Source organism: Molothrus ater, chromosome 30 (assembly GCF_012460135.2).
Source record: "Molothrus ater isolate BHLD 08-10-18 breed brown headed cowbird chromosome 30, BPBGC_Mater_1.1, whole genome shotgun sequence".
Classification (NCBI taxonomy): Eukaryota; Metazoa; Chordata; class Aves; order Passeriformes; family Icteridae; genus Molothrus; species Molothrus ater.
Window position 1 is genome coordinate 1,583,590 of NC_050507.2, and position 16,792 is coordinate 1,600,381.

Below are 16,792 nucleotides of genomic sequence, written 5' to 3' on the forward strand. Positions count from 1 at the left end.
GCACCGGGGCAGGACCCCCCCAGGGACCCCCAGGGACCCCCAGAGACCAGCAGGACTGAGGGTGCCCCCCCCGACCCCAAACCTGTCCCGCAGCCAGGGCCCCCCCATCCCAATCCCAATCCCAATCCCGGGGTTTTTTCCCCATTTCCCATCCCCAGGGTGCCCCCATCCCATCCGTGCCTGCAGCCTCTCTGCCCCCATCCCGGGGGGGTCTCTGCCCCCAGTCCCGGGGTCTCAGCCCCCCCCATCTCGGGGGTCTCAGCCCCCCAATCCCGGGATTTTTTTGGGGTTTTTCCCCCCATTTCCCATCCCCAGGGTGCCCCCATCCCATCCGTGCCCAGTCCCGGGGGTCGCAGCCCCCCCCTCAGATTTCCTCCAGGAAGTCCACGGGGAACAGCCCCACTTTGCGGCCCGTGAACACTTTGACGTATCCGTTCACCTCCTCCCCCTTCTGCACCACGATCTGGGGGGGACGGGGGGGTGGGTGAGACCCCCGAGACCCCCCCCCCAGGACAGGGGAGACCCCCAGGAACCCCCCCCAGGACAGGGAAACCCCCAGGAACCCCTCCAGGACAGGGGAGACCCCCGAGAACCCCCCCAGGACAGGGGAGACCCCCAGGAACCCCCCCAGCACAGGAGGGACCCCCGAGACCTCCCCAGATCAGAGGGGACCCTCAGGTACCCCCCCCCAGATCAGAGGGGACCCCCAGTAACCCTCCAGGACAGGGGAGACCCCCAGGAACCCCCCAGGGACAGGGGAGGCCCCCAAGAACCCCCCCAGATCAGAGGGGACCCCCAGGAACCCTCCAGGACAGGGGAGACCCCCGAGACCCCCCCAGGGACAGGGGAGGCCCCCAAGAACCCCCCCAGGACAGGGGAGACCCCCAGGAATCCCCCAGAGCAAATGAGGAAGGGTCGGGACAGAGCAAATCTCATCTGCTGGGAAGAAGGATGATGATGATGATGATGATGATGCTGATGATGTTTATGGGGTGCAGCTGTTTTGGGGGGGCTTGGAGAGGGGCTGGGGGGGTTCCCTGGGTGATTTTGAGCGGGGGGTTCGTCTCACCTGATCCTTTTTGAGCGTGATTTGCCCGATTTCCCGGTTTCCCACAAAGGAACGCGTCACTTTGTGCACCCGCTCGCCCGCCCGCACCCGGATGATGAAATTGGGGGGGAAAAACCCAACTTTCTCCCCGATTTTCCCCTGCGAGGAATTCAAGGAGTGTAGCATTGTGTGTTTTATACAGGTTTTGTTGTAAAGTTGGTTATTTTTTTAAAAGTTAAGTTTATAGTTTGACCCTCGGTTCCCCCCATGTTCTCCCCTCATAATGGTTTGTTCCTGAGTTGTTTGTCCCTCGTTTTGCGGGACGAGACTGCAAAGGAGGCGTTGAGGCCGATTTGGGGGTCCCAAACCCCCTTCCCTGCCAGGATAGGGGGTGCCAGGATAGGCATTGTGTGTTTTATACAGCTTTTGTTGTAAAGTCGGTTATTTTTTATATAAATTAAGATCATGGTTTGACCCTCTGTTCCCCCCCATGTTCTCCCCTCATAATGGTTTGTTCCTGAGTTGTTCGTCCCTCGTTTTCCCGCCAGTGACCGGGCGGGACGGGACTGCAAAGGAGGAATTGAGGCCGATATGGGGGTCCCAAGCCCCCCTCCCTGCCACGATAGGGGGGGACAGAACCTTTGGGGCCCCCCTCAAGTGTTGTCCCAGCCTTACCCGCCACCATTCCTCATTGGAGTCATCGACCACCGTGATCTTCTCCCCTGGGCTGGAAGGGAAGGGAAGGAGGGGATCTCTGAGGGGGGAAGGACCCTCACCCATCCTTGGGTGATTTTCCCACCCGAGAAAAATCTGATTTTCCTTCAGAATCATCAGGAAAACCAGTGGGGAAAAGCAGGTGGGAAAACCAGTCAAGAAAAATCTCATTTTCCTTCAGAATCAGCTCCTCCAGTCCTGAGTCTGGCACGGGACGCGCAGCTCACGGGCTCAGGGACTGCCCAGAGCAGCTCAGCCTTGGGAAATGCATAGAACCATGTGGAGCCAGACCCCAAAAAACCCAAAAAAACCCAAAAAAACCAAAAACAAAAACAAAAAAAAAACCCAAAAAACCCAAAAAAAAGCACAACCCCCCTCCCCCCCCAACCCCCCCCCCCAAAAAACCAAACAAACAGAAAAAAAAACCAAAAAACCCCAAATCCCCACCAAAAAAAAACCCCACAAAAAACCTAAAAAAAAAAACTCGGGAAAGAGCCCAGGACAAAGGTGGGAAATCCATGGAACCACATTGAGCCAAATCCCAAAAAAAAACCCCAAAAAACCAAAAAAAACCCCAAAACACCTCGGGAAAGACCTCAGTACAAAGCTGGGAAATGCACAGAACCACGTGGAGCCAAACCCCAAAAAACCCCCAAAACCCTCCCCAAAAAACCACAAAACTACAAAAAACCCTCCAAAAAACCTCAGGAAAGAGCCCAGGACAAAGCTGGGAAATCCATGGAACCACATCGAGCCAAATCCCAAAAAAAAACCCCCAAAAAACCCAAAAAAAACCAAAACAACCCCCCAAAAACCCAAATAAACCCCTAAAAAACACCTCGGGAAAGACCTCAGTACAAAGCTGGGAAATGCACAGAACCACGTGGAGCCAAACCCCAAAAAAACCCCCCAAAAAAACCCCCAAAAAACCCCCAAAAAACCACAAAACCACAACCCCCCCACCACCCAAAAAATCCTCAGGAAAGAGCCCAGGACAAAGCTGGGAAATCCACAGAACCACATTGAGCCAAACCCCCCCAAAAAAACCCCAAAACCCCCCAAAAAAACCCCAAAACCCAAAAAAACTCCAAAAAAACCCCCGAAACCCCAAAACCCTCAAAAAAAAAACCCCAAAAAACACAGGAAAGAGCCCAAGAAAAAGCTGGGAACTCATGGGAAGTCCAGGTTGTCCTCCAGGGCTCAGGGGCTGCCCGGAGCAGCTCAGCCTTGGGAAATGCATGGAACCATGTGGAGCCAAACCCCCAAAAACCCCCCAGAAAAAAACCCAAAAAACCTCAAAAAACCCAAAATCCCCCCCCAAAAAACCGAAAAACCTCGGGAAAAAAAATCTCATTTTTCCTCCAGAATCAGCTCCTCCAGCCCCAAGCACGGGCTCAGGGACTGCCCTGAGCAGCTCAGCCTTGGGAAATGCACAGAACCACATCAAGCCAAACCCCAAAAACCCCCCCAAAAACCCCAGAAAACCCCCAAAAACCTCGGGAAAGAGCCCAAGGAAAGGCTGGGAACTCACGGGAAGTCCAGGTCGTCCTTCTCCAGGGCTTTGAAGCGATAAAGTGCCACGAAATAATGGGACTGCAGGAACCCCCCCGGCTGGGGCTTCTTGCTCTGTGGGGTTTTTGAGAGGCCTGAGGGTCACCCAGGCAGACCCCATTGGTTTTTCTCAGGTGTTTTTGGGGCGCAGGGTGAGGATTTGGGGGTACCTTGTCATCTGCCGGGCTCTTCTCAGCTTTTTTGTCCCCCTCGGAGGCACCTGGGGAAGGCAGGAGGGGTCAAAAATGCCGAGGTTTGATGTGGGGAAGCCCCCAAAAGTGGGGACAAGAATTGGGGACCCTTTTTCTGAAGGGAAACCCCCCCAAAAACCAAAAAAAAACCCCAAAAAACAAAGCCCCCCCCAAAAACCAAAAAACCAAAGATGGGGATGTGAATCAGGGACCCTTTTTCTGAAGGGAAAACCCCCCAAAAAACAAAAAAAAAAAAACCCCAAAATAACAAAAAACCAAAGATGGGGATGTGAATTGGGGACCCTTTTTCTGAAGGGAAACCCCCAAAAAACCAAAAAAACCCCAAAAAACAAATCCCCCCCCAAAAACCAAAAAACCAAAGATGGGGATGTGAATCAGGGACCCTTTTTCTGAAGGGAAACCCCCCCAAAAAACAAAAAAAAAAAAAAACCCAAAATAACAAAAAACCAAAGATGGGGACGTGAATTGGGGACCCTTTTTCTGAAGGGAAAACCCCCCCAAAAATAAAAAAAAAAAAACCCAAAAAACCAGAAACCAAATGTGGGGACATGAATTGGGGACCCTTTTTCTGCAGGGAAACCCCAAAAAAAACAACAAAAAAAAACCTAAAAAACCCAACAAAAAAAACCCCAAAAAACAGAACCCCCCAAAAAACAGAAACCAAAGGTGGGGGCATGATCTGGGGGCCCTTTTTCTGAAGGGAAACCTCCCAAAAAACCAAAAAAAAAACCCCAAAAAACAAAAAAAACCCCACAAAGGTGGGGACGTGAATTGGGGACCCTTTTTCTGCAGGGAAAACCTCCCCAAAAAACCAAAAAATGCCCCAAGAAACAAACCCACCCCCAAAAAACAGAAAACAAAGATGGGGACGTGAATTGGGGACCCTTTTTCTGAAGGGAAACCCCCAAAAAACCAAAAAAAACCCCAAAAAACAATGCCCCCCCCAAAAACCAAAAAACCAAAGATAGGGATGTGAATTGGGGACCCTTTTTCTGAAGGGAAAAACCCCCCAAAAAACAAAAAAAACCACCCCAAAATAACAAAAAACCAAAGATGGGGACGTGAATTGGGGACCCTTTTTCTGCGGGAAACCCCCCCAAAAACCAAAAAAACCCCAAAAAACAATGCCCCCCCCCAAAAACCAAAGATGGGGATGTGAATCAGGGACCCTTTTTCTGAAGGGAAACCCCCCCAAAAACCAACCCCCCCCCCCAAAAAACGCATCCAGGGGGTTCCCATGGGCTCAGCCAAAAAACCCCAAAAATCCCCATAAAAACCCCCATAAAAACCCTAAAAAACCCATAAAAACCCCATAAAAACCCCATAAAAACCCCATAAAAACCCCATAAAAACCCCTCGGCGCTCACCACCCTCAGCTTTGCTCCCCACCGGCTTCGTGGCCTCGGGCTCCTCGTCCATCATCGCTGCCAGGGGCTGGAAGGCAAAAAAGGTGCAAAATTGGGGGGTTTGGGGGGTTATTGGGGTGTTTGGGGGGTTATTGGGGGATTTTGGGGGTTATTGAGGGGTTATTGGGGGGTTTGGGGGGTTATTGAGGGGCTTGGGGGGGTTATTGGGGGTTTGGGGGGTTTGGGGGGTTATTGGGGGGTTTGGGGGGTTATTGACGGGATTGGGGGGTTATTGGGGTATTTGGGGGGGTTATTGGGGGATTTTGGGGGGTTATTGAGGGGCTTGGGGGGGTTATTGGGGGTTTAGGGGGGGTTATTGGGGTATTTGGGGGGTTATTGGAGGTTATTGAGGGTTATTGGGGGTTATTGGGGTATTTGGGGTGGTTATTGGGGATTTTGGGGGGTTATTTGGGTATTTGGGGGCGTTATTGGGTATTTGGGGGGTTATTGGGGTATTTGGGGGGTTTATTTGGGTATTTGGGGGTTATTGGGGATTTTGGGGTGGTTATTGGGGTATTTGGGGGGTTATTGGGGATTTTGGGGGGGTTATTGATGTTATTGGGGTATTTGGGGTGGTTATTGGGGTATTTGGGGGGTTATTGGGGTATTTGGGGTGGTTATTGGGGTATTTGGGGGGTTATTGGGGATTTTGGGGGGTTTATTGGGGGATTTTGGGGGGTTATTGGGGTATTTGGGGTGGTTATTGGGGTATTTGGGGTGGTTATTGGGGGATTTTGGGGGGTTTATTTGGGTATTTGGGGGTTATTGGGGATTTTGGGGGGTTATTTGGGTATTTGGGGGGTTATTTGGGATTTTGGGGGTGTTATTGATGTTATTGGGGTATTTGGGGTGGTTATTGGGGTATTTGGGGGATTTTGGGGTATTTGGGGTGGTTATTGGGGATTTTGGGGGGGTTATTTGGGTATTTGGGGGGTTATTGGGGTATTTGGGGTGGTTATTGGGGATTTTGGGGGGGTTATTTGGGTATTTGGGGGGGTTATTGGGGTATTTGGGGTGGTTATTGGGGGATTTTGGGGGGTTATTGGGGATTTTGGGGTGGTTATTGGGGTATTTGGAGGTTATTGGGGATTTTGGGGTGGTTATTTGGGTATTTGGGGGATTTTGGGGTATTTGGGGGATTTTGGGGTATTTGGGGTGCTTATTGGGGTATTTGGGGGGTTATTGGGGATTTTGGGGTGGTTATTGGGGTATTTGGGGTGGTTATTGGGGATTTTGGGGGGGGTATTTGGGTATTTGGGGGGTTATTGGGGTATTTGGGGGGTTATTGGGGTATTTGGGGGATTTTGGGGTATTTGGGGTGGTTATTGGGGGATTTTGGGGGGTTATTGGGGATTTTGGGGTGGTTATTGGGGGATTTTGGGGGGTTATTGGGGTATTTGGGGGGGTTATTGATGTTATTGGGGTATTTGGGGTGGTTATTGGGGGATTTTGGGGGGTTATTGGGGTATTTGGGGGGGTTATTGATGTTATTGGGGTATTTGGGGTGGTTATTGGGGGATTTTGGGGGGGTTATTTCGGTATTTGGGGGGTTATTGGGGTATTTGGGGTGGTTATTGGGGGATTTTGGGGCGATCCCGCCCCCCCACTCACGTTTTTCTTGTCGTCCTGCCCCTTCTTGCGCTCCTTGTTGGCCATGATGACCCCGGTGCGCAGCGTCTCGAACACGGGGTCGCTCCTGTTCCCTGCGGGGGGGGGCGGGGGGGGTCAGGGAGGGGTTTGGGGACACCCCCGAGGCGGGGACAGCGGTGACACAGGGACAGGGGCACTCACCGAGCTGGTCCTTGGTGGCGCCGAGCTGCTGCTCGCTGTACAGGGGGGAGCTGTAGGCGCGGCGGAACCCGGGGGGCTGCGGGACACGGGGAGGGGGGGGGCGCAAATCAGGAACCCCCCCGGAGGCACCTGGCAGAGTTTGGGGACCCCCAGAGTGGGATTGGGGGGACCCCCAGAGCCGGGAAATGCCCAGGGCTGGTGGCACCTGAGTCCTGCCTACAGAGGCTGAGGTGGGCGCTGCCAGGGGTGCCAAATTGGGGGGCTGGATTTGGGGTCGCAGCATCAGACACCTCTCAGAGCCACTTGGCAGAGTTTGGGGACCCCCAGAGTGGGATTGGGGGGACCCCCAGAGCCGGGAAATGCCCCGGGCTGGTGGCACCTGAGTCCTGCCCATGGGGTGCCCAATTTGGGGTGTGGGGGGGTCACAGCGTCGGGCACCCCCCAAAGCCACCTGGCAGAGTTTGGGGATCCCCAGAGTGGAATAGGGGCACCCCCAGAGTGGAATAGGGGCACCCCCAGAGTGGGACTGGGGGAGCCCTCAAGGGGCAGGAAATGCCCAGGGCTGGTGGCACCTGAGTCCTGCCCATGGGGTGCCCAATTTGGAGTGGGGGGGTCACAGCATTGGACACCCCCCAGAACCACCTGGCACAGCTGGGGGGACCCCCAGAGTGGGATGGGGGGACCCTCATAGCCAGGAAATGCCCAGGGCTGGTGGCACCTGCGTGGTGCCCACAGGGACCGAGGCTGGCACTGCCAGGGGTGCCCATTTTGGGGGCCGGAGGGGGGGGGTTACAGCATCGGGTACCCCCCAAAGCCACCTGGCAGAGTTTGGGGACCCCCAGAATGGGATGGGGGGACCCCTCAGGGACAGGAAATGCCCAGGGCTGGTGGCACCCGAGTCCTGCCCGCAGGGACCGAGGCGGGCACTGCCAGGGGTGCCAAATTTGAGGGGTTACAGCATCAGCCACACCCCAGAGCCACCCGGCAGAGTTTGGGGACCCCCAGAGTGGGATGGGGACCCCCATAGCCAGGAAATGCCCAGGGCTGGTGGCACGTGCGTGGTGCCCACAGGGACCAAGGCGGGCACTGCCAGGGGTGCCCCTTTCGGGGACTGGAGGGGGTGTCACAGTATCGGGCATCCCCCAAAGCCACCTGGCAGAGTTTGGGGACCCCCAGAATGAGATGGGGGCACCCCCAGAGTGGGATGGGGGGACCCCTCAGGGACAGGAAATGCCCAGGGGTGGTGGCACCTGCGTGGTACCCACAGGGACCGAGGTGGGCACTGCCAGGGGTGCCCATTATGGGGGCTGGATTTGGGGTCACAGCCCTCCGGAGCCACCGGGCAGATTTTGGGGGAGACCCCCAGAAGGGGATGGGGGACCCCCAGAGCCGGGAAATGCCCAGGGCTGGTGGCACCTGCGTGGTGCCCACACCGGCTGAGGTGGGCACTGCCAGGGATGCCAAATTTGGGGGGTTACAGCATCAGCCACACCCCAGAGCCACCTGGCAGAGTTTGGGGACCCCCAGAATGAGATGGGGGGACCCCCAGAGCCGGGAAATGCCCAGGGCTGGTGGCACCTGCGTGGTGCCCGCAGGGAGCGAGGCTGGCACTGCCAGGGGTGCCCCTTTCGGGGTGGCACTCACGATCTTGCCGAAGCAGCGCTGCATCTCCACGTAGCCCTGGCAGTGGTGGTGGATGTTGGTTTTGCAGTTCTTGCACCTCAGCCCGAATTTGTTGTTGACTGCAGGGGGTGGAAAGCACAGGGGAGGTGACAAAGGTGACACCGCGGCCGTGACGATGTCGCGACAGAGCCCCGCCCCCTCCCCTCTCAGGACTCACGGACGATCATGCGGGCGCAAACATCGCAGAATTTGGGTTTTTTGAAGTAATGGTCTTTGAATTTGTGCGGTTTGTCGTTCACCAGTTTCTCCGGTTCCGGAGGGGGCTCGGGCTCCTCCTCCTCTTCCTCCTCCTCCTCATCCTCGTAGATGTAGAAGAGGGGTCCCCCCGAGGGGCTGACCAGCTCCCCGTTGGGTTGAGCCTCCTGAGCCGGCTCCTCTTTGGGTTTTCGCTGGAAAATTTCCTTCAGCTTCTGCAGCTGCTGGGGCAGGAGGGGATGGAGGGTGTGTGGCCCAAAAAACCCCAAAAAAACCCAAAAAACCCCAAAAAACCCCAAAAAAAAACCCCAAAAAACCCCAAAGAACCCCATCCCACAGCCTAAAAACTGCCCATCCCACAGCCCCTGCCACGGGCTCCTCAATCCCTCCAGAAACAGGAGCAGACCCCAGGAAGGCTCAGAACTTGGGGATGGTTCAGAACTCAGGACATCGCTCCCGGTGCCCAGAGCTGGGGGGCTCGGAGACCCTGGCACACGGCCCAGAGCACCTGGGGATTTGATTTTGAGCCCTGGAGCAAATCACCAGCTTTGGATGAGGAGCTGAAGGTCAGAGAGGTTTAAATGGTTTGATAATAAAATTATCACAGGGTGAAAATGGAGGTTTTAGGATTTTTGGAATGGGGGTTGTGGGGACAAGATGGAGGAATCTGGGCATGTCCAGCCTTTCTCCTTCTTCTTCCTCTTGGTCTCCATCTCCTGCTGTGATGGTGGCACTTTGGGTTGGTTTAGAGTAGACAGAAACTGTCTAACATAGGTGATAGGTGTTGGGAAGTGATTGTAAATAATGTAATGTAGTTTTTAGTATAAAAAACTAACACCACCCCAAGGGCTGGAAACAATTCCCAGCTTTGTGTGAGGAGTTACAAGCCACAAGAGTTTGAGTAGAATGAGAGTGAATTAATCACTGGGTGAAAATGTTGAATTTTGGGGATTTAGAATGGGGGTTCAGGAGGAAAGATGGAGGAATCTGGGTGTGTCCAGCCTTTCTCCTCCTTCTTCTTCTTGGCCTCCATCTCCTGGGTGATGGTGGCACTTTGGGATTGGTTTAGAGTAGAGACAAACTTCTAACACAGGTGATAGGTACTGGGAAGTGATTGTAAATGTGTTATTTGTAGTTTGTATGGTGAAGATTGCAATGCAGGATGTATTCCATTACCATCTGTAGGGCAGATTATCTTTGTCCAGTGGGCAGTTTGCCTTATCTCTCTCTTTGAGTGCTCACAATCACTCCTCCCTCTGGGGAGACATCAGCTGATAACAGCTATGGAATGTCCCTCCATGGCTGATAAGAACTGCAGCATCCCATTGGGAGATGAGAGCCCAGAGGGAGGAGCCAAGCATTCCTACCTGGATACAATCTGAGATTTCAAACATTCCTACCTGGATACAATCTGAGGTTTCAAACATTCCTACCCAGATAGAATCTGAGATTTCAAACATTCCTACCTGGATACAATCTGATATTTCAAACATTCCTACCCGGATAGAATCTGAGATTTCAAACATTCCTACCCAGATACAATCTGAGATTTCACACATTCCAACCTGGATAGAATCTGAGATTTCAAACATTCATACCTGGATCTAATCTGAAATTTCAAACATTCCTACCCGGGTATAATCTGATATTTCACACATTCCTACCTGGATACAATCTGAGATTTCAAACATTCCTACCTGGATACAATCTGAGATTTCAAACATTCCTACCCAGATATAATCCAGAGGTTTTGAGACACCAGCACAGCTTCTCCACTGGATTCCCCAGAGGAACAGCAGCTGCCTCTCCTTCCCCTGGATCTTCAGAGGCAGAATCCATCCTTCTCTACAGATCCCCCTTGCTCCAGCAGAACCACCCCTGACACTGCAGGAGGGCTGAGCCACAATTCCAATGGGACTGACACCAACACCCTGACCCACCGGGTGTCAGGTTGGGTTCTGACTCTGGCAGTGTTGTTCTAGTGCACTGCATTGTTTATTTTGTCCTTTCATTTTTTTCTTCCCTATTAAAGAACTGTTATTTCCTGCTTCCATGTTTTTTTGCCTGAGAGCCCCTAAATTTCAAATTTATAACAATTTGGAGGGAGGGGGTTCACATTCTCCATTTCAGGGGAGGCTCCTGCCTTCCTTAGCACACACCTGTCTTTCCAAACCAAGACAAGCTCTGAGTTAAGGGACTTCAGCTTTTTGCATTTTCCAAGCTCTGCCACGCTGGCTGCTCCTTTTCTTGGGCTTGGAGTGGTGTGAGAGCCTTTTGTAATTGAGTTGTTTTCATTACTTAAGGCTTGCTTGTGGGATTGGCCTCACTTTTCCTACCCTTTCATACTGGGAAGAGTTCATCACAGATAGAAACCAACCTGCATTGCTCTGCTCTGAACTCAGATCACGTAGGGCTGTTAATTAATCCTTGAACAAATGAACCCTTAGTAGCAGCTGCACCACGAGGATGTCCTGATCCAACATCGAGGTTGAGGAAGGAAATTAAGGGAAAATGCCAGGCTGGGAAATGCCCAGCTTAAAAATTAAGGGGAAAAATGCCCAGCTTAAAAATGAATGGAAATGCCCAGCTTAAAAATTAAGGGGGAAAAAACCCAGTTTAAAAATGAAGGGAAATGCCCAGGTTAAAATTAAGGGGAAATGCCCAGTTTAAAATTAAGGGAAATGCCCAGCTTAAAAATTAAGGGGAAATGCCAAGCTGGAAAATGCCCAGCTTAAAAATTAAGGGAAATGCCCAGTTTAAAATTAAGGGGAAAAATGCCCAGCTTAAAAATGAAGGGAAATGCCCAGGTTAAAATTAAGGGGAAATGCCAAGCTGGGAAATGCCCATCTTAAAAATTAAGGGGAAATGCCCAGTTTAAAATTAAGGGGAAATGCCAGGCTGGGAAATGCCCAGTTTAAAATTAAGGGGAAAAATGCCCAGCTTAAAAATGAAGGGAAATGCCCAGTTTAAAATTAAGGGGAAATGCCCAGCTTAAAATTAAGTGGAAATGCCAGGCTGGGAAATGCCCAGTTTAAAATTAAGGGAAATGCCCAGCTTAAAATTAAGTGGAAATGCCAAGCTGGGAAATGCCCATCTTAAAATTAAGGGGAAATGCCCAGCCCACACCTGTCTGGATCCGGGACCCCGGCCCCCCAAAGCCTCCTGGGGTCGATGACAGAGAGGGAACATCCCCCATGAGCCACCCCAGGCGCCCCGGGGGCTCCACTTACCCGGCTCTTGGGTTTCCCACCTGCAGCGGGTGAAGCCGGCGGCTCTGGCACCTCCTTCTCCGTCATGCTGAGAGGGCAAGAGCAGGAATGCTGTGGGCTGGGGCAGATCCACCCTGCTGGGTGGGCACTGCCACCCCTTCCCCTGGGACAGACGCCCTCCGTGTGTCCTGCAGCCCTGCCCGGGCTGGTTCTGCCCTGGATCATTCCCAGTGCCCATCCCACAGTCCTGACCATGGCTGGTTCTGCCCTGGATCATTCCCAGTGCCCATCCCACGCTCCTGCCCGGGCCAGGGCTGGTTCTGACAGGGGGAACCCTGGGTTCACAGCAGGACAGACACCCTCCGTCTGTCCTGTGCCCCTGCCCCTGCCCAGGCTGGTTCTGCCAGGGGGAACCCTGGATCACTCTTACTGCTGATCCCACAGTCCTGACCATGGCTGGTTCTGCCAAGGGAAATCCCTGGATCACTCCCACCCATCCCACAGCCCCTGCCCGGGTCAGGGCTGGTTCTGCCAGGGCAAACCCCTGGTTCACAGCAGGACAGACACCCTCAGTCTGTCCTGCAGCCCTGCCCGGGCTGGTTCTGCCAGGGCAAATCCCGGGTTCACTCCCAGTGCCCATCCTGCAGCCCCTGACCCAGCCAGGGCTGGTTCTGCCCAGGCAAACCCCTGGTTCACAGCAGGACAGACACCCTCCGTCTGTCCTGCAGCCCCTCAGCGAGCACAGGGGGCACTGATGGGCACACAGGGGGCACTGATGGGCATCACCGGGTTGGCACCGGGGCAGGAGCTGCTGCAGCATCCCCCAAATCCATCCTGGTGCCACCCTGGACAGCCCTGCCCGCGGTGCTTCCACCCAGAGCTCCCTGGTTTGGGAGATACCCACACCAGGCAGGAAAACCAGGCAGGAAAAACAGCCAGGAAAACCAGGTGGGAAAATCAGCCAGGAAAACCAGTCAGGAACCAGTGAGGAAAACCATCAGGAAAACCAGTGAGGAAAACCAGCCAGGAAAACCAAAAACCAGTCAGGAAAAACCAACCAGGAAAACCAGTCAAGAAACCAGTCAGGAAAACCAGGTGGGAAAACCATCAGGAAAAACCAAGCAGGAAAACCAGTGAGGAAAATCAGTCAGAAAAATCAGCCTGGAAAACCAAACAGGAAAACCAGCTGGGAAAACCAAACAGGAAAACCAGCCAGGAAAACCAGCTGGGAAATCAGTCGGGAAAACCAGCCAGGGAAAACAGCCAGGAAAACCAAAAACCATCCAGGAAAACCAGCTGGGAAAACCATCGGGAAAACCAGTGAGGAAAATGAGCTGGGAAAACCAGTCAGAAGAACCATCCAGGAAAACCAGTCTGGAAAACCATCAGGAAAACCACTGAGGAAAACCAAAAACCAGCCAGAAAAACCAGGTGGGAAAACCATCAGGAAAAACCAGCCAGGAAAACCAGTCAGGAAAACCAGCCAGAAAACCAAACAGGAAAACCAAAAACCATCCAGGAAAACCAGCTGGGAAAACCAGTGAGGAAAATGAGCTGGGAAAACCAGTCAGAAGAACCAGTCAGGAAAACCTTCTGGAAAACCATCAGGAAAAGCAGTCAGGAAAACCAAAAACCAGTCAGGAAAACCAGCCAGGAAAACCTTCTGGAAAACCATCAGGAAAAACCAAGCAGGAAAACCAGTCGGAAAAATCAGCCAGGAAAACCAAACAGGAAAACCAAAAACCAGCCAGGAAAACCATCGGGAAAACCAGTGAGGAAAATGAGCTGGGAAAACCAGTCAGAAGAACCATCCAGGAAAACCAGTCTGGAAAACCAGTGAGGAAAACCATCCCAAAATCCATCAGGGAAATCAGTCAGGAAAACCAGCCAGGAAAACCTTCTGGGAAAACCATCAGGAAAAACCAAGCAGGAAAACCAAGCAGGAAAACCAGTCGGAAAAATCAGCCGGGAAAACCAAACAGGAAACCCAAAAACCAGCCAGGAAAACCAACTGGGAAAACCATCGGGAAAACCAGTGAGGAAAATGAGCTGGGAAAACCAGTCAGGAAAACCAGTCAGAACAACCATCCAGGAAAACCGGTCAAGAAAACCATCCCAAAATCCATCAGGGAAATCAGTCAGGAAAACCAGTCAGGAAAACCTTCTGGAAAACCATCAGGAAAAGCAGTCAGGAAAACCAAAAACCAGCCAGGAAAACCAAAAACCAGCCAGGAAAACCATCCAGGAAAACCAGGTGGGAAAATCAGTCAGGAAAACCTTCTGGGAAACCATCAGGAAAAGCAGTCAGGAAAACCAAAAACCAGCCAGGAAAACCATTCAGGAAGACCAGGTGGGAAAACCAGTCAAGAAACCAGCCAGGAAAACCAGTCAGGAAAACCAACCAGGAAAACCAAAAACCATCCAGGAAAACCAGCTGGGAAAACCAGTGAGGAAAATGAGCTGGGAAAACCAGTCAGAAGAACCATCCAGGAAAACCTTCTGGAAAACCAGTCAGAAAAAACAGTCAGGAAAACCAAAAACCAGTCAGGAAAACCATCCAGGAAAACCAGTCAGGAAAACCATCAGGAAAAACCAAGCAGGAAAACCAGCCAGAAAAGCCAGTCAGGAAAACCAACTGGGAAAACCGTTGGGAAAACCAGTGAGGAAAATGAGCTGGGAAAACCAGTCAGAAGAACCATCCAGGAAAACCAGTCTGGAAAACCAGTGAGGAAAACCATCCCAAAATCCATCAGGGAAATCAGTCAGGAAAACCAGCCAGGAAAACCTTCTGGGAAAACCATCAGGAAAAACCAAGCAGGAAAACCAAGCAGGAAAACCAGTCAGAAAAATCAGCCGGGAAAACCAAACAGGAAAACCAAAAACCAGCCAGGAAAACCAACTGGGAAAACCATCGGGAAAACCAGTGAGGAAAATGAGCTGGGAAAACCAGTCAGGAAAACCAGTCAGAACAACCATCCAGGAAAACCGGTCAAGAAAACCATCCCAAAATCCATCAGGGAAATCAGTCAGGAAAACCTTCTGGAAAACCATCAGGAAAAGCAGTCAGGAAAACCAAAAACCAGCCAGGAAAACCATTCAGGAAGACCAGGTGGGAAAACCAGTCAAGAAACCAGCCAGGAAAAGCAGTCAGGAAAACCAAACAGGAAAACCAAAAACCATCCAGGAAAACCAGCTGGGAAAACCAGTGAGGAAAATGAGCTGGGAAAACCAGTCAGAAGAACCATCCAGGAAAACCTTCTGGAAAACCATCAGGAAAAGCAGTCAGGAAAACCAAAAACCAGCCAGGAAAACCATCCAGGAAAACCAGTCAGGAAAACCAGTCAGGAAAACCTTCTGGAAAACCATCAGGAAAACCAGTCAAGAAAACCAAAAATCAGCCAGGAAAACCATCCAGGAAAGCCAAAAACCAGTCAGGAAAACCAAAAACCATCATGAAAACCAAAAAACCATCAGGAAAACCATCGGGAAGCAGGAACAGGACCAGGGCACCCCAGGGCACAGCGGGAACGGGACACCCTGAGAGCCCAGAACCCCGGGGGTGGCCAGGGTGGGCATGGGGGGCACGGGGGGCACACGGGGGGCACACGGGGGCACACGGAGGCACACGGGGGGCATGGGGGGCACGAGGGGGCACACGGGGTGCATGGGGGGGCACACGGGGGGCACATGGGGTACACGGGGGCACACGGGGTACACGGGGGCACATGGGGCACATGGGGCACACGGTGGGCGCGGGGGCACACGGGGCACACGGGGGCACACGGGGGGCATGGGGGGCACACGGGGATCACTCGGGGGCACACGGAGGGCACACGGGGGCATGGGGGGCACACGGGGGGCACATGGGACACACGGGGGCATGGGGGGCACACGGGGGGCACATGGGACACACGGGGGCACACGGGGGGCACACGGGGCACACGGGGGCACACGGGGATCACTCGGGGGGCACATGGGGCACACGGGGATCACTCGGGGGCACACGGGGGGCACACGGGGGCACACGGGGGGCACACGGGGGGCACATGGGGCACTCGGGGGGCACACGGGGATCACTCGGGGGGCACATGGGGCACACTGGGGGCACACGGGGATCACTCACCCTGTGCCGGGCGCTCTCCCCCCGCGCTGAAGGAGCCCCCGAGGGGCGGCCGGGGCCGGGGCCGCGGTGGCCGCAGAGCCCGCAGCGCTCGGGCCGGGGCCGGAGGAGTGACAGGGCACAGGGGGACGACAGCTGAGCCGCGCCGGGGCTGACGCCGGGAAATTGGAGCCCCGGCGAGCGCCGGGCGGCAGCGGGCGGAGGAGGCTCCGGCTATTTGCGTTGGTGGTTGCTGGGCGTGCCAGGGGCCCCCCCAAGCTGGGCCGGGATAAAGAAGGAACCGGGCACGGAGAGGGCTCAGGGATTTGGGCACACAGAGGGGTCCAGGAGCTGGGCACAGAAAGGGTTCCAGGCTCAGGGATTTGGGCACACAAAGGGGTCCAGGAGCTGGGCACAGAAAGGGTCCAGGCTCAGGGATTTGGGCACACAAAGGGTTCCAGGCTCAGGGATTTGGGCACATTGAGGGTTCAAGGCTCAGGGATTTGGGCACAGAAAGGATCCAGGCTCAGGGATTTGGGAACTCAAAGGGTTCCAGGCTCAGGGATTTGGGCACAGAAAGGATCCAGGCTCAGGGATTTGGGCACACAGAGGGTTCCAGGCTCAGGGATTTGGGCACACAAAGCGCTTCAGGAGCTGGGCACAGAAAGGGTCCAGGCTCAGGGATTTGGGAACTCGAAGGGTTCCAAGCTCAGGGATTTGGGCACAGAAAGGATCCAAGCTCAGGGATTTGGGCACAGAAAAGATCCAGGCTCAGGGATTTGGGCACAGAAAGGATCCAGGCTCAGGGATTTGGGCACACAAAGGATCCAGGCTCAGGGATTTGGGCACACAGAGGGTTCCAGGCTCAGGGATTTGGGCACAGA

General features: G+C 53.7%; 1 protein-coding gene across 1 annotated transcript; it reads right to left on the reverse strand.

The window, feature by feature from the left end:
• Positions 1 to 236: 236 nt before the first annotated feature.
• STAC3 (SH3 and cysteine rich domain 3) lies at positions 237 to 16,038 on the reverse strand. The gene is made up of 12 exons (XM_036399714.2): positions 15,933 to 16,038; positions 11,831 to 11,897; positions 8,563 to 8,821; positions 8,367 to 8,464; positions 6,723 to 6,798; positions 6,543 to 6,634; positions 4,893 to 4,959; positions 3,484 to 3,533; positions 3,294 to 3,388; positions 1,724 to 1,775; positions 1,070 to 1,207; positions 237 to 463 (listed from the first exon to the last, which is right to left on the reverse strand). The coding sequence occupies exons 2-12, from the start codon at positions 11,894 to 11,896 to the stop codon at positions 365 to 367; spliced, it is 1,092 nt and encodes a 363-aa protein (XP_036255607.1). The 5' UTR covers position 11,897; positions 15,933 to 16,038; the 3' UTR covers positions 237 to 364.
• Positions 16,039 to 16,792: the final 754 nt, after the last annotated feature.